The sequence below is a fragment of the Branchiostoma belcheri genome, unplaced genomic scaffold, assembly GCF_001625305.1.
Source record: "Branchiostoma belcheri isolate BF01 breed outbred unplaced genomic scaffold, Haploidv18h27 scaffold366, whole genome shotgun sequence".
Taxonomy (NCBI): Eukaryota; Metazoa; Chordata; class Leptocardii; order Amphioxiformes; family Branchiostomatidae; genus Branchiostoma; species Branchiostoma belcheri.
This window is the reverse complement of record NW_017803983.1, coordinates 20,903-38,916: the sequence shown is the minus strand read 5'-3', so window position 1 is coordinate 38,916 and position 18,014 is coordinate 20,903. Positions and strand designations below refer to the sequence as shown.

The 18,014-nt window shown below is 41.4% G+C and overlaps 1 protein-coding gene and 1 pseudogene across 1 annotated transcript in view; one reads left to right on the top strand and one right to left on the bottom strand.

Moving 5' to 3' along the window:
- LOC109476196 overlaps positions 1-18,014 on the top strand; it is a 76,625-nt gene that overhangs the window by 49,636 nt on the left and 8,975 nt on the right. The window contains exons 34-50 of the mRNA XM_019777082.1: positions 3,211-3,281; positions 3,843-4,000; positions 4,280-4,529; positions 6,404-6,652; positions 7,008-7,214; positions 8,177-8,482; positions 8,833-8,956; positions 12,228-12,399; positions 12,592-12,686; positions 12,902-13,072; positions 13,598-13,778; positions 14,030-14,196; positions 14,588-14,761; positions 15,063-15,257; positions 15,413-15,592; positions 15,862-16,106; positions 16,632-16,756. Coding sequence (XP_019632641.1) covers positions 3,211-3,281; positions 3,843-4,000; positions 4,280-4,529; positions 6,404-6,652; positions 7,008-7,214; positions 8,177-8,482; positions 8,833-8,956; positions 12,228-12,399; positions 12,592-12,686; positions 12,902-13,072; positions 13,598-13,778; positions 14,030-14,196; positions 14,588-14,761; positions 15,063-15,257; positions 15,413-15,592; positions 15,862-16,106; positions 16,632-16,756 — 3,070 coding nt within the window. The remainder of the gene's footprint in view (positions 1-3,210; positions 3,282-3,842; positions 4,001-4,279; positions 4,530-6,403; positions 6,653-7,007; positions 7,215-8,176; positions 8,483-8,832; positions 8,957-12,227; positions 12,400-12,591; positions 12,687-12,901; positions 13,073-13,597; positions 13,779-14,029; positions 14,197-14,587; positions 14,762-15,062; positions 15,258-15,412; positions 15,593-15,861; positions 16,107-16,631; positions 16,757-18,014) is intronic.
- Positions 11,159-12,077, bottom strand: LOC109476197 (annotated as a pseudogene).

Here is an 18,014-nt window from a genome sequence, read left to right as displayed (position 1 = left end):
AATGGGCTTCGTAGGGGTTCTTACCTGACTGGAGCTGACCTTTTGTGTTTGTGTTTTTTGTTGTTATCAAGATAACTCGGGAATCCTTAAATCCTATGACTTTTAGTTAACAACTTACAGTTGAGAATACAAGGGTCAAGTTCGGAAATGGGCCTCGTGGGGGTTCCCATGTCATTGAATTTGACCTTTTGTGTTGTTCGTCATTGTTGTTAGCAGGATAATTCGAAAATCTGCAAATGGATGTTCACGATTTCTTGTGAGCAAGATACCGTTGACGATAGAAAGAACAAGTTCGGAAATGGGCGTCGTAGGAGGTCCGTACGTTACTGTAGTGGGCTTTTGGTGATTGTTGGTTAGTTTGGCTGAAGTTGTGGAAAAGCAATGTTCTTTTTTTATTGTGAATAAGTTAAGGAGTTTAGATTTAGGGTTTGAAGTTTGGAGCCCCTAGCAGGTTGTGGGTTACTGTAATAGGACATTTTGTGTGCACATCTTTAAGTGCAGGCACTTTAAATCTTTGTCCTTATATGTAGTTGGTTAACCCTCAAACACCCGAACGGGGTCCATTTGGACCCCAGGCGTATATTTTTATGTGCTATTTGAATTTTTTCATTCCAAAAAAAATTCCTCCCGTGACTTTGTCGATAAACATATTCTACAAGTTCTCCTAGAATTTTTTTGGAGATCGGCACAAATTTGTAAAAATAATAACGGAAGTATGATGTAAGACCGTCTAGGGTCCAAACGGACCCCAGCCATGTATTTGCACTTTCCTACACACAAAATTGTTCGGATGTCCTCAATATGTCTTCAAGGAAGCATTATTGCTTTGATATTATTCAGTTTGCCAAGTAACCTCAACCTCAGGAATTATTTCATCAGGTTTTCAGAGGTTTGACAATTTGACAATCATATAAGGTCAAAGGTCAACCCCATGTTCATGCCTGCAGGCCTCATCCCATTTTTGCATACATTATGATAATGAGCTGGAATTTTTCAACACTTTATCATGCCAAAATATACCTCTTACTATGTTTAACCAATATATGTGCAAAGATCACTGAAAGAATGCAAAAAAGAATATAAATTTGAAAGAAACCAAATGGGGTCCATTTGGACCCCGTTCGGGCATTAACGTCACAAAAAAGTTCGTGTTTGTGGGTTAAGCTAACAACACACAAGGTAAACTAGCATAAGCTAACAACAACACAGCCAGGGTGAAAAGTTGTTTGTTGAAATAACATGAGGCCACACCAAGTAATTTTTATGGATGACGCCCGCGCGTGCATCGATTTTGGCCTGTTCCCAGAAAAAAAAAGAAATTCTGCTTCTTTTAACTATGACCAAAGAGTCACGACAGTGGGATAAGGGAAGATGTGATGAAAGGAAAGAAACATGACAGGACGACAACTGCTGTTCCACTGCTGTTTTATTGCTGTTTTCAAGACGAATAAAAGACTCGTTGATTGTTACACTGTGTTCTCTTATTCAATTTGTGTCCTAGCATTTGCCATTCCTTAGTATATTTAAAATCTAGGCATCTTGTTGGCATCTTGTTTGTTTCGACCCTTTTTTTTCGCGCTCTCGCATTAGATTTTGGGTCTCCAGAGGACGTCATCCATAAAAATTACTTGCTGTGGCCTTACCCCGTCGTATTGGACACCACACGCTTTAACTACGCTGGCTGTATAGAAGTAAATTAGTTGAAGGAGTTTTTGCCGTTTTTAGGTTTGGATCGCTGCGCATTGGAGGCCAATTCTCCTCTTTATTTGTCGAATTCTACGATCCGTATTTTCGTAGAAAGACATGGTACACGCTAGGTAAATAGTATGCTGCCTTGTTCACAAAAAGACTCTCTGACCACTATAACTACGATAATCATATTTAAGAAAACCTACACTATACACACACACAACACACACCAAAAAAATTTCACACTGTCGAATGCATGAGTCCTCCTAACTCTAGTTTACATAATGCAAACTGTTGATTTTCAAAATAGAAAAGCGTTTATGCCCCACATTCCAATGCTTGAGCAGGAAAGTATGACATACCTACCAAAACACTTCAATGCAGTACCTACTTTTAATATGGTATGTAGCTCTTCATGGAGTTAACTCAATCAAATTCCAACAGCCAATCAGCAAGAAGATTCATGGATAGTATCCCCAACTGTATCATAAATTGTGACCTAAAAACGGTCCAAAGTCCCAAATTATACACGTTTAGGGAGAGTATGCCACAAATTACAATTAATTGTTGATGGTAGATATATAAAGCATACCCATACCGAATGTTAGATTATTTAACCATAATACCAGGTCTCCAGGACCCAAAATGTACAGATTTTGTCCGAAAATAGCCCAAAAGCCCAGTTTTAAACCTTGTAAGTAGTGTATGTCAAAAGCGTGAATGGCATTCTTTGAACATGTGATCAGGGTATCCCCATACCGAATTTCAGGTCATTCGGATTTAATACTAGGGCACACGAGCCAAAAATGTACATTTTTTTTGGTCTGAACATAGCCAGAAAGCCCTATTTTTCACAATTTGTGTATGTCAAGTGGTGTATGTCAAAATCTTAAATGAGGTTTTGTAGACATATGTCCAAGGTATTTCATGTCATTTGGTTTTATTACCAGGGCTCCAGATCCCAAAATGTATTTTTTTGCCTGAAAATGGCCCCCAAAAAAACAAATAAAACTTTTTCAAAAAAAGAAAAAAAAGCTGGGGGTATTTGGCTACTCTACCTTCATGCCAAATTCCATGTTATTTCGCCAAAAAATGAAGAACTTTAATCCATTTAATGAAATGGGAGGGGGGAGGAGGAGGGGGAGGAGAAGAAACATGAGGAAAAACAATATGACTTCACCGCATACTGGTGAAGCCATAAAAACACTATGACTTCACCACATAGTGGTGAAGCCATAAATAGGAAAAGAAATCATATGCGTATTTATGCTACTAGTGATTAGTCCTCTGTAAATTGAAGATATTTTGCAATTATTACATTACCACATTCGCCCGTCTAACCAAAATGGTTAGTCATATGACACATATTAACAGGCAACTTGTCTATCCGAAAGATTTCTGTAAACCTCAATTTGATGAAATTTAAAAAAAAAAACTAATGTGACCAATAGTTCAAACGCAAGAGCTACAAATATATAGTTTACAGAGAACATATCTTTCGTACTCTATACATTTACGTAGGCTTTGGCGCAGGTGTAAATGGTGGAGCAAGGGCCCATGCAACTTTTCACCTTCGGTCAATGAAAATGGATGTAAGTACATATACTAGGCTTCTTTATTCAAAGACAAATCAAACTGGATAGATTATAGAGATTACTTCTGCACGTTTCAAGTGACATCCGTCATTCTTCTTCAGCGTCACTAAATGACACGAGAGAACACGTCGACACTAATCACATGTAAAGGAAGTAGAAAAACAATTGAACATAGGAAGGACTCGTAAGTGTCGCTGTTATGTAAATGAGCATAGGTTAGTTCCAATTAAAGACAATGTCATGGAAACTGCTACTGTCCCTTGGGCGGTGGCGTTGAGTAAGGTACGAAAGCAATACCCGTGATTTATCCAGTAGTTGAGTTTGATTTGTCTTTGTTCACCCGGATGTTTAATCTCCAGCAACCTAGATATACTTCATTTCCAAGGACCATCGACTATTACTCTGAAATGGTGCAGTTGAACTCTATACATTGTGTTGTGTTAACAATCCGAAGATGCCATCCAGAATATAGAACGTTTGGGTAATAAGCGCACGTTCGACGTTTTGTAGTGTAGACATAGAAAAATACCTGACATCATTTGTAAATCTTTTGCACAGCTGGAAGTGGTTCCACAAGTGGGAGGGCACGTCTGGGGAGATTTCGGCGTCTGGCTTCTTCTCTTTACTGGGAAAATGAGGCTTATTGGCTACATTTGTGAGACGTCCTTCCCAATGAACTGGCAATTCAACTTTGGGTCTACTGACACCGGTACAAAGTAAGTCTGCGTCAGTGTCATATTTATTGTACAATTAGTCTGAAAAGACAAATGATTAATTGTAAACAAGCAGCACACACACACACACACACACACGCACACACACACACACGCACACACACACACACAAACACCCACGCACACACACATACACGCACACACACACACGTACACACGCACACACACACACGCACACACACACACGCACGCACACACACACACACACACACACACACACACACACACACAACCACACTAACTCCTTTTTTTATATTTCAGGTATGCACAATACCAAGTCATGGTTCCGTTCCGTCTGGAATTAAGAGGGATTCTTGTCATGCATCTCATCTTCACTGATGTGACTATTGTAGACCTTTTAATCTGGGGTTGGTCTGCAGAAGCCATAGAAAAGACGAAAGAAAAAGATGAAAATTACAACCCAGACAAATCACCACCATTATTCGAAGGGGGGATAGTCCCCTTCGGAGGAACGTGTCGGCCGTCCACCGTTTTTCGTGCTCGACAAGAGGTAATAAGATTTACGCCGATGAAGGTTAGACATCCAGGTAATATAACGATACGCCAAAAAACAGTTACTCAAGCAACTGGATATGATTTTGGAAACGTCATTTTAACGTTTCTAAAATCATATCCAGTTTTTTTTGGCGTAATAAGATTTATTTTACAGCCTTTATACAGCTTGCTTCGTGATTATTTCAGTCCATAACATATATATATAAATTTTGTAATACCCATATAACTCATGTACTCTTCTTCACCTCGCTCTTCTGTCAATTTCTTTACATGGCTCCAGCTTCTTCATTTTGGGGCAAAATAACCTGAAAATTTGGTATTAAGGTAGAATGGGCCGATGCCCCATCCGTAATTTTAATACAGGCTTTAACCCTTGTCCTGCTGGACTTTTTTATACAATATTTTTAAGTAATTTGAAGTAGTAATCCGGTCACAGACCTTTGACTTTTTTGCCCTCCGGTGGCGTAATTATTTCCGCATTTGTTGCGTTTTTCTGCGGTGTGATGCCAGCTAAACCTCCTGGGTCACATCTCCAGAGCTACACCCACCCAGGAAGTGATCAAACTGATCACCACAGCTCCAGATCCAACTTGGAGGCGCCCTAGAGGCCGCCCCAGGAGCAGATGGGAGGACCAGGTTCTCAACGTGCTGGACAGGTTGGGGGTCTGCAGAACTGACTGGAGAGTGCTGGCGGAAAACAGAACATCCCGGAGGGACATGGCTACAGCCGCTATGCATCTACTCTCAGACTGATGCCTGCGGGTTGATTGATTGATTGATTGATGCGTTAGACACGAAACACCTCCAAATCGTACATATACAGGGCGCTGTATAGATAGTACTGTATGTGCAAACCATATGTATATATGGGTCCCGTAGGACATTAAGAATCGTTAAATTTGTTGTTTTTTTTACTTGCCGACACAATTCGGGGTTCTGGAAACCTATTATTACACCTAAATGATCTGAAATTGGGTATATATGGGAGTTCTTTATATATCTACCATCAACAAGTCAATCTAATTTTTGGGATAGCCCCTCTTATAATAATTTGGGACTTTTGGACTGTTTTCAGCTCTAAATGTACTGTACAGTTGGCTGTTACTAGGCAGAAAGGAATGCAGAGCAACAACCAATTGGCATGCGGATTTCTATAAGTGGGCAATATGTGTTGTACTTAAGAAGCTGGCTGATGAGATCACCAGGTCATTGTTGATGGATGGATGAATGCAATTTATTTTTTTTTCATATTTCTCTTTCTTCCCTTGCCATTTCGTTAATTAGCTTCAATCTACAAGAAGATGCAGGGTGGTGTGGGTAGGCAATCATTAATCAGATACGGGGTGGTGTGTATCCTGACAAAACTATAAAAATATGTATCAATCACGTGATCCTTCAAATCTCTGTCTTGCGATTTCAAGAACACTTCTTTTGAAAAAGTATACGGAGATTTTGAGTAATACATAGTTGTTTTGAAAACACCTTATACTGAATATGGGGGTTTCAAAAATAGTTTACCAAAAAGGGGACTACTTAAAAACATTCCATATCGATAATCACCACGTACGGAAAAGGTTGATATAAAATTTTGGAATGAGGATGGATATAAACTGAAATTGGAAAGATGATGAAGTTGCCCCCGAGCAAATGCCTGCATTTCTAATACCCTTCTTGCCGAGCAAACGTCTGCATTTCTAGTTCACTTCTTGTTGTTATTATTATTTTATTCATTACTTTTTCTATTCTACAGTTCAGTTTTTCTATTCTACTTTTTCCATTCTACTTTTTCTATTCTACAGTTCAATGTATTCTACAACATTCCCTAAATGTTAATGACATTCTCTACTTTTCCCCAAAAACTCATCATAGCGACGAGTTATAGTCGACTTCCTATGCGGCAGCTCCGTAAGTAGTGGCAAACGAAGCATTCGAACCAACAAGTGTTTCGTGGAACAAGTCAAGGGGCGAGACTACACGGAGCCGGCGTTTCAGCTCGGATTTCACACGGAGGATGAGAGAAGTGAGGTCAAGTCAACTCTGTGTGTCGGCACCTACCGCGGAGGGTGTGACGCCATCGATAACGAGCCGATCGGCGGCGCCTGGTCACCAATGTCAAAGGTTGGAAACTAAAACTTCATCGATAGATTAATAAGATATGTTTACTTCTGTATAGCGCAATATAATCCTTAGCGCACAATGTTGTGGGGGGTAATATGGAGGTTGAATCCCTTAGGTTTATTGCAGTCTTTTTACATCTCTCACGAAAAATACGATAGTTATAATAACGAGGCCTAATATGCAATAAAACAAAATTGTGTAGTTTTTTTTTTTTTTTTTTCTATTTCAATTTTGGAGCAGCCGTTTCTGGACGGCTGTGACACATGGAGTGTAATAACCTGGCGAATGTTGACTTTCTACAACTGGTCTACTTATCTATGAAGCTCTGTTCGTTTTGTTCTTCTTTTTTCATTAGAAACTTCCTGCAGGAATCCCCATGTACTTCACAATAACCAGTACAAACGCGAGAGGTCTCTCCTCAAGTGTGTCGTGTCAGATCGACACGTACGACATCACGCCTCCTGTGGCCCGCATCACGCCAGCCTTCTACTCGACAAGCAATCCTCAGTACTTACGGGCATCTGCTATAATACAAGATGACTCACCAATCGACATCGCCAGGGTAATAACACGTCAATGACTTAAAAAAAAAGAAATGGCGTTTCATTTTGTGATTATACGTTGCATCCTTTTTAAAATGTGTATTACGTCAGCGAAACCAGATATCCTTTTTGGAAAGGCATTTCAGAGCATGTAGTGTAACATTGCTATAACATTTGTGGTGTCTGATATTGTTGGCAGTCGTTGTAATAATCATGCGTTACATTACTTCCCGAAGGTTTTTCAAGCAGGGTTTTTCATTCAATGCCCTCTCACTCATTCACGTCACTGTCACGAGTTCTTCTGCCTCCAGAAAAACATCTAAGGCCTGTGGTTAGGAGTCAATTTAGGTCAGCGCAAAGTCGGCTGGTTTTTGATGAATTCGGATACGCCCGAAAATATTTTAAACATTCGAGGGTTGGTCGGGAGGTTCGACTATTGTTGGAAGTGTCCGGCTATAAATTAGAAGAACACCAGCCAACCATTCTGGAGTAAGTTAGCAGTATTAGTGACGTGTTCGGGCGTCCAATTTGACTCAAATTTATCTCAAAGTAGTTCGGGTTTCTTATTGTAGGTATGGCCTAAATCTGATCAGAGTGCTCCCGAACTTCAGCCGGTCCTGGTTGGCTGGTGTTCGGTAACAGATACGGGGAAAGGTCGCAAATGTGTGACAGTGGCTACAGTGGCCGAAGCTATTATTATTATTATTTTAACTTACTATAGCTCCCAAGCCCTATATCCTCTCCGTGGAAAGGAAGTATGACTCGAGAGCTATAATAGGTTTGACAAACAGCAGGCTACCGAAGCACTGCTTTCCAAAGAGGCCCCATAAATGAAATCAATACTATGATATGTACATAACGAATATATTAGTGCATATAATATAATTACAAAATCGTATTCATGGTCTTTTTCTGTGTCAGATCGTAAGGATTGGAGGTCAAGCGTCACGTTTTCTATCTTATTATTCTGTGTTTGTTACAGGGCGGTGTTGGGTATGGTGGTGACGTCTACGGCGATCAGGTAGTTTCCTGGTATGACGTGGCATTGGGTAACACAGGCCATCCGGTAACCACTACAAACCCACTAGACAACTTTGTAGAAGGTAAAACTGGACGACTCAACTCAAAACCACACAAAACAGACCGCTTCGTCATTCCAGAGGACTGCGCAAGATTGTGTTTGACATTTCCTCCTACGAAGTGTCTTAGTTTCAACTACGACTACGGATCGGCTGGAACTTGTGAAATATTGGAAGAACTTGAAGTTCCGGGAGTCCAACTGCATCAGGTAATTGTGTATAAAAAGTGTTATATTCACATGGAGCGGCCGTGATTACAAAGGTCCATAGACCCAATCAAATGAGTAAGGTAATTTTTATGACATCTACCAATTAACCTGCAAAAAGGTACAAATTCTTTTCATTACCTCCAGAGGGAATCTTGAATTAAGCTCGGGTAAACTATAGGAAGCAATCCGTATGATTCGAATATGAGTTTCGAAGGAGTTGATCATGATTTGACTGGCTGGGCTTTATCACTATCTCTTGTAATCAGTGGACACTGGACAGGTTAATTAATTATTAGGTAATGCGATATAAAAGCACAAGTGACAGGAACATTATTTTTCTGTCAACACAGAATGGACATTTTCATCATTTTGAACGACGAGGAGTTGGTAAAATGCTTCAGTTCGACTTTGACAGCCTGGCACTGAGACATGACAATATCTACTACTTCAATGTATACCTGCAGAACTCTCTAGGTATGTACTATTGCATTATGCATTCATTAAAATAATATTCTTTACTTTACTTTATCCTTCCGCTTGTGCCTGGGGGAGCGTCGCGGGGAGACGTAGTTGACGATCCACTGCCAGGTGTGTGGCCTCCCGGAGTGTCATGCCGTGTGCCCTGAAGATCTCCGCTACTCCATCTATCCATCGGCGGCGCTGTCTCCCTCTGGCCCTTACTCCTGAGTTCCTGGCAGTGTAGGCCCTTAAGGCAGGGTGGGTGGTCGGCATTCTCATCAGGTGGCCAAACCACTGAACCCTTTGTTTGGCAATGAACTGGAGAACTGGTTTGTTGCCAACCAGCTGTCTGATGACTTCGTTTCTGACCCTGTCCCTCCTTGTCTTCCCTGCTGCTCTTCTTAGACACCTCATCTCACAGCTAGTGAGTTTTCTCTCCTGTGTTTTGCTGAGAGTCCAGGTTTGGCATTGGTAAGTAAGAGTGGGTACGAAGATGGTGTTTATCAGTTTGGCTTTGATGTCCATGGACATACTTGGGTGCTTTAGGAGGGGTGCCAGTTGATAGCTGACGGAATTTGCTTTCTGTATCCTTGTCTCTATCTCTCTGTCCATCTTTCCGTCTTCAGTAAATATGCTTCCCAAGTATTTGAACTCTGTGGTCTGCTTCAGAGGTTGTCCATTGACAGTGATCTCCAGTTTCTCCGGGCAGCGGCCGACTGACATTGCCTCTGTCTTCCCAATGCTGATCTTCATGTCATGGGATCCGCAAGCTCTGTTTAGATTGTCTGTGTGATGTTGGAGCTGGGCCTTGCTTTCATTGAGGAGACCTTGGTCGTCGGCAAAGAGCAACTCATTCAGGGATCCTGGGTCAGGGTTAGCCTCCTGTGTGACTCTGTCCATGTAAACTATAAAGAGTAGGGGGGAGAGGACACACCCCTGCCTCACTCCAGATCTTACCCGGAACCAGTTGGAGAGACCATTTGGTGTTTGTACTGCACTCTGACTGTTGAAGTACAGTGCTCTTATGTTCTCTAACAGTTGTCCTTTTACACCATACTGTTCTAATATCTCCCAGAGTTTGTTCCTGTTCACCCGGTCAAAAGCTTTTACCTGGTCTACAAAGACGAGGTGGATGTGCTTTTGGTACTCGCAGGCCTTTTCACTTAGTTGTCTGAGTGCGAAGATTGCGTCCGTACAACCTCTCCCCTTCCGGAAGCCAAACTGCGCTTCGCTGAGTAGCGGGTCCACAATAGCTCGTGTGCGTTGTTCGAGAATCTTTGCAAATGTTTTTCCTGTGTGACTTATCAGGGAGATACCTCGGTATGTGCTGCAATCTTTCTTTTTCCCTTTCTTCTTCCATATTCGCACTACGATTGATTTCCGCCAGTCCTCTGGCACATACCGTTCCACCCAAACTTTCTGGAATATGCCAGTGAGCCATTTGATGCCGGTCTCACCACAGGCTGTGATGGCCTCTATAGGGATTCCATCGATCCCAGCAGCCTTGTTCTTGGGGCTAGACTGAACTGCTCTCCGGACCTCCTCCTCTAAGATGTTGGGCTCTGTATGTTCCGCAAAACTGGGGGTGAACTGAGTGTTACTAGTGTTGCCCTCTCCGGGGTTAAGAAGCTCCTCAAAGTACTCTTCCCATCTCTGACTGATTTTGTGTTCGTCATATAGAGGGTTTCCATCTCGGTCATTTATCGCAGAGGTAGGGTTGAAGGGCTCGTCCCTGAGCCGCATAGCTCTAACGCTCCTGTAGAACTCCCTTGGAGATCGTTTGCAAAGCTCACTTAGCTCCTACCCGTAAGCCTTCCATGAGTCGTCATTTGCTTCTCTTACCGCTCTCTTACTCCTCCTTCTTGCAAACCTGTAGTTGACATAGTCCTCATGTGCTCTTGAGGCATTCAAGGAGTGTGTCTCTGAAGGTACACCAGGTTTCCTCTGCGGTTTTACTTCTTGGGTCTATCTGCTCTAGGCGCTCTTCTACTTTCTGTTTTAATTGTTCCTGTATGTCCGAGCTCCTCCTTAGTTTGTGCAGGTTGATCTGTGCTTCATATGGTCTCTTTCTCCTGTGATTTTCTTCCTTCCTCCCTGCTATGCACATCAGTACTGGCCTGTGATCTGTGTCCAGTCCAGCATTAGGTATCACTCTGGCGTCCCGGATTGTGGCCCTTCTGGATGCCCTGGTGAGAATGAAGTCTATTTGAGACGAGACCGTCAAGTCATTCAACCGATACCAGGTCTGTGTGTGACTAGGGCGGTGCTGGAAGAGGGTGTTTGTAATTACCAGGTCATGTTCTGCACAGAGACTTAACAGCTGGTGTCCATTGTAGTTACATTTTGTGCTTCCGTCACTGTGGGGGCCAAGGTGTCTGCTCCATGGGTCTCTTCTGCTTCCTACTCTACCATTGAAGTCCCCCATCACTACTACTTCCTCCTCATCCGGCACTTCTGAGATGCTGTCTGAGAGTTGACTGAAAAACCTGTTCTTTTCTTCTTCAGTGTAGGAGTCATTGCATGGTGCATAAATCTGAAAGTAGTTTGAAGTGTTGTCCTTTTCCTTGATCGTTATCTTGATGATCCTCTCTGAGATGTAGACCGTGTCTGAGAGACACTTTGCTGTGTCCGGGTGCAGGATGATTGCTGCACCCGGACTGCAGGATGCAGGATGATTGCTGCCCATGGACTGCCCTTTGGTTCATCTCCACCCCACTCCATACTAAGACATAGTTGGAATTGATTTCCCTGCAGCCTTTCCCCTTCCTTCTGCTGTCAGATATGCCCATGACTGAGATGCTACGTCTTGTCATAAACTCTACTATTTCTGGTTCCTTGTCCCTTAGACCACTCACGTTCCATGTCCCTATCTTTGTCCAAGCCTGTCCATTTCCGTTCCGGGTCCTTTGTCCATTTTGATCCGTCCGTTTACATCTCCTTATATTTCTACGAGCAATAAATAATCCACCGCCGGCTTGCTGGGCCTGTCGCAGCTTTACCAGAGCCCCGGTAGCCAGATGTTTCGGTGTGCCGATGGTATGGGCTGTCCTACTCCATTTGTTACCACCTCCCACGACGAGGACGAGGGGTTGGATTTTGGGAGGCTGCATAATATTCTGCATATCTAAAATTCAACGTGTTTTGAATAGATATAGATCAACAAAATACGTTAATACGTGATGTCTGTATGGAGCAAATTTGTGTAAATAAATTTTGATCACTTGATGTGTCATGGTACATACGGACGGTATTATGAGCATGCATTGCGATAACAATGCCGTTTCAGGGTATACGAGCATTCTTTCATCAAAGCCAGTCTTGGTTGACCACACCCCCCCTTCACCTGGTGTGATCAGTAACAAGAGATGGGACCAGGTTTATAGAGAGGACTGTAAAGACTTCATACCAGACGAGTGGGAGCACAAATGTATCCAGCAGACAACACTTCCAAACCACAGGTACTAGTATTATGTAGCGCCCATAGCATCACAGGTGCATGATGTTTTAAAGCAGTGTCAAGATTAAGACCCAATGGAATTTACGTTTTTGATATCAGTTTCGAACAAATATATGTAGTATTATATTACATATAATTATTTTCATTATAAACTACTGTAACAATGCATTACTTGAATTCTTATTAAACGCAGGGCGATAGTAGATGGGGAAGGCTCGCAAACAGTTTTCAATGGCCACGAGCCGCTGAAAGATATGCTTTACACACGGGCGAACAGCTACGTATCAGGTATGTATATTCTCTATTATGGCAGATGTAATGTTGTTTATACCTATAGATACATATATATTAGGTACATACAGATACATGCACACAAACAAACACATTCAAAATCCAATAAGCTAGGAATAAATTTCAAGCAAAAGCATACATTTTCTAATTAGATACCATGATAGGTGCACCTTTAATTATTACTTTTTCGCGATACTTGTCTGATAATCCAGCTAACTGGGACGGTTTCCATGACAACGAGACTGGTATATTTGGCTATACGTGGACTGTTGGCACCACACCGTGTCAGGAAGACATACATCCCCACAAGGATCCACACTCGCACCTGTTTGACGAGTCTGAGTGGACACATACAGGCATAGCAGATGGACTTGATCTTCCAGGTGAACTTGAAAGGAAATTCGATAAATTGTTAACTATGACGGTATGATAACATTGACCTTGGTTATGCAACTACGCTTTACTTTTGGTGACTAGATGATGAACATTTCAGAGGTTTTATGACTCCGTTTCTATGGTGCAATTAGGGTGATATTACTGTACAGTAATTTGGTGCGTAGAATAGACTTGGTGACGACCAATGTCAGACGAGGAAACCATTGATTCTTCCTATTTGCTCTTTTAGTAGGCCTCTATAGACTGAAAGACAATGTATCCTACACGTTAGGAAATTTTAAACCAACCACTCGTAAACCTGATAAAAACGGCGGTTGAATCTGAGTCTTGGTAGCAACGATTGGGTTGGCATTGATAACTTGTTCCAAAGATGCGTACACATTGCTAAATACCATGATATAATACAATGGTCAGTAATTTGTCACATCAAAACATTATTGTTTTAGAGACAGCCTCCATTGTCTGTGTACATCACTATTCTGTGGTTGACTTAAAAGAGATATGTATTACAGATGGCATATATCACGTTACTGTTCGAGCCATAAACGATGTGGAATTTGGAGGTCCCATGGCGACTACAGTCTGTCACAGCACCCCGTACACCATCGACAACACGCAGCCGTTTGTCCATAGCGTCACCAATGTCAACTATGACGACAATATACGACAGATCAGTGCGGAATACAATGTCAGGTATATTAGTTTTTCTTGCAGTTTATTTTGCCTTTACACATGTATCGTTTGACTAGCACACCAGTCGCACACCAATCTGGTACTCTTATTCATCTTTGATATATTTGCCAATGAATACGTAAACAAATATGATTTTTTTTTACTTTACAGATACTAGTAATAGAAATCATATTGCGTATAACAATCTCAAACAGACAAGGGAGACTGGTAGTACTGTATGAATATTAACCCCATTCATCTATCCAAATCAGCGACCCCTTGTCAAAGATCCGTGAGGTTGACCTTGGTCTTGGTCGAAGCAAGCGGGACGTTTATCTGATGGACTGGCATCGTGAGGCCAACACCACGCACATCACACACAACTATCACATCCCGGATGGAGTTCCTGCCTGGGTGAAAATCAGGGCTATCAACAATGGTAAATATGTATCTACATCATTATAGTTCTGTATACTCTGGGGAAGTCTTGTAAATGTAATGCAAAATGTAATGCCCTATACTATAATGTAGTATAGTATTGGGAAAAAGAGCGCGCCGCCTCCGTGTTCCCTTATTTCAGCAATGTGGCGAAAGGAAATACGTAACAAACCCATGTATGTATTACGATTTACGGGCTACGTCATTGGGCTGTACTAACGAAGCTTAACTATGAACGGTTGTGCAACAAATATTTATATAATTAGATAAAAAAAATGTGTTATTATATATTTGTGACACGAAGGCATACTTTAATTTGATGATAAAATATATAGCCAGGTAGATATATGAATGCAATTCCTCACTGATAGTTTGACATGTTCTCTGTGCAGTGGATCTCCGGAAATCAGGTCACGCTGACAGCCCGATCCTTGTAGACACCAGCCCTCCTGCAGCAGGTTCTGTGTTTGATGGACCAACAGCTGGGCACGATATCAACTTCCAACATGATCAGAGTGAGATCTGTGCAAACTGGCGAGACTTCCATGATGAGGAGAGTGGAATAGGTAATTAATTGTTGGTCATGTCCCGTAGAGCTGCCGCATGTGGTTATACTTGATAACTTTGCGTCAATACCTTAGATACATTATGGCAGGTACACATGTCGGTTTGGTTCTTGGTCGAAAGAAGTTATAAGTAAAGTATGCAAAAAACGTTTTTCTTTGCTAATAGGTATTTTGAACTAAATATTGTTGTATTTTATATATGTACTTATTTTTTACATACAGTCATGTAGGTACAATTGATCTTTGTTAATTGGTAGTCACAATAACTTACAATAGCTGCCTTGAACACTATTTGTTTTAGACCATTACCTCTGGGGTGTGGGGACCATCCCTGATGCTGATGACATCGTGCCGTTTGAAGTCATCTCCCATTCGTCCTTCAGCAGCTGTGAACAGCTGTCTACACCATTACTCCACAATACTACATACTACTCCACACTGGTTGCTCTGAATGGCGGACACAAACATTTGAACGTCAGTGTTTCATCCGATGGAGGTACGAAACATTGCCACATCTAAATACTAACACTATTCACATTTTCACAACTTTCTACATTTTGTATTTGATGTTGAAAAATATTTTCCCTAAATCATTGCATTTGCCATTTTTTTGTAATTTCATTGCATTTCGCCATTTTTTTGCATTTATAGTACTTGTCGATACCACTCCTCCGACGATGGGTTGGATCAAAGACGGCCTCAATAAAGACGCCGACATGCAGTTCTCATCCGAACAGTCAACAGTATCAGCAAACTGGGGAGATTTTAGCGATCCGGAGTCTGACATAGCCTCTTACTCTGTCTCCGTCACTAGACGGCATGCCAGCAAAGGTGGTTATGACTTTCTGTTGTTGTACCTGCCATGGAACCATCGTATAAGTCTTATGTTGTTTAATTCCCTGCACTGTGACATATGGGTTCAAGTACATACAGACTTTGTTGATATTGTTTTCACATGTTTATTTTCAAGTGTTTTTTTCACAACGTTATCCCATGGGAAGTTTGACCTGAGGAAAATGTTTTATTTGACGTATACTCGCATATACTTAAACCGATTTTTAAAAAGAATTTTAAAAACTTTTCGTTACGTTTCGTTGCAGGGAATGTTACAACAGACTGGGAGATTATACATCCTCCAGAAGAGGTGAACAGTAACGCAGATCACATCAACTGGCACCACTTTCACCTACACCATGGCGACACCGTGGCGGCTAAGCTGACAGCAACCAACAAGGCCGGTTCCCACGTTACGGTAGAGTCTGACGGTTTCGTGGTGGACACAACGCCCCCTGTCCTGCACTTCCTTGGTGATGGACCAGTAGCCGGGGAGAACAGGAAGTTTTCTGTAAGTAAATGACTTATCCAACATGCTATTGCTAGTTCTTTGTTTTGATAGACTGATATGTACATTCGTTCATCAACAAAGGCGTACAGCAAGGAGCCCACTGACGACAATAAAACAAATATAATATCATTATGGAAAGCAAATCGAAGCAAATATGTAGTTTGCCCTATAGGAAAACAAATTGTCTTGGATGGAGGACAAAAATGCCGTGTTTCAGTAAATAATGTAGTGTCTGCGTTCGTTTCCAATAATTTTCAGCATTTTTCGTAATTCTTATCGTTATCTATGTGCTGCGTACAGTTTTATTATTACTATTATTATCATTATTATTATTATTATTATTATTATAATTGGATAGTTTAGAAGAACCTGCTTTCTGAGGATTATAAAAATCCTAACATTTCTTGTTGCTTTTTACCATGGTTATTTGGCTATTTCATCATTTTCATAAGCAGAATGAAGTTCTAAATGCCTAAAGACATTTTTTACAGCCTAAGGTTACTAGTACCTTTTTGTCTTATCCAGTCCAGCCTTAGCTTCCTGTCAGCAAATTGGGTTTTCGAAGACAAGGAATCCGGTCTGGACCACTTCAAGATGTCGGTTTTTGAAACGCATGGTGGAAGGAAACATACGTTATATCTGGGAGACAGGTATTTTTTCTAACTTTATTTATTACTAACTCATGAAAATAAGACAGTAATGATAGAATGTTTCTTAATTAATGGGTAATGACCGGCCCCGAGGTGAATATGCTGTGATAAAGCCTTTACAGTTGCTATGACCACCGAATGAAGCCACCGAGTGAGCGCAGCTTTAACACACCATATTCAACAAGAAAGGCCAGGCCATTAACACTGTAATATATCATACATATATACGACAAAGGCCCAAGAATCAAAACTTACAAGGTAGAGAGTGACATATTCCTTTATAACACATACAAAATTTAATTATATAACAAACCGTCACTGTCGCTCCTCAATCGTCCCGTCCACTGGCCACTGTTCCTGTGCATTTTTCCCCGATTCCAAGGACCCGCATATTGAGTGTAAATTGACCTCAATCAGTTCTTCTATAACAAATTCTGACACAGCGCTAGCATTGTCTGTCGTATGACCTTTAGTGTGATCTTACCTGTTCTATCAGAGTTCAATTTATCAGAATTTTTCTGAATTCATACGATCCTTGCTAGAAAAATACGAAGTTTACGGAATACACACTATCCAGTACCGGAAACATACGAAGTTTACGGAATACATACGATCCATTACGCGGAAACATACGATCCTTACTAATTTGGGTCATTTGGGGTCATTTGGTGACTTGTCGCCGCGATCACCGGTTCCACCGTTTCCCAGCCTCGCCCTGCTATTTGGTTTAAAAAACAGGCTATTACGTCGTGAAAGAAGCTCGCATAAGTGCAGTTTGGAGGGCAGGATAAGCCCTTAAAATTCTTTGAAACCAACATATTGTAGGGGGAACAGCGCTATAATAGTCCGCCATCTTGAATTTGCTGCCGATGTCACGTGATCGTGGTGTCACCAAATTAGTAAGGATCGTATGTATTCCGTGTAATGGATCGTATGTATTCCGTAAAATTCGTATATTTCTAGTATGGATCGTATGTATTCCGTAAACTTCGTATGTTTCTAGTAATGGATCGTATGTATTCCGTAAACTTCGTATGTTTCCTAGTAAGGATCGTATGAATTCCGTAAAATTCTGATAAATTCTTTGGCACCCCTGCTTGAAGTCATCTGAGGTCATTTGTATGTTTCAATACAGGAATGTACTTACCAGTGAGGGTGGCGCGAAATATGTTTTCTTTCCTTTCACTCAAATTTATATGTATTGACATGGTCTTTATTTTGCATTAAGTATGCATTATTCTGCAACAAAGGCGCACTT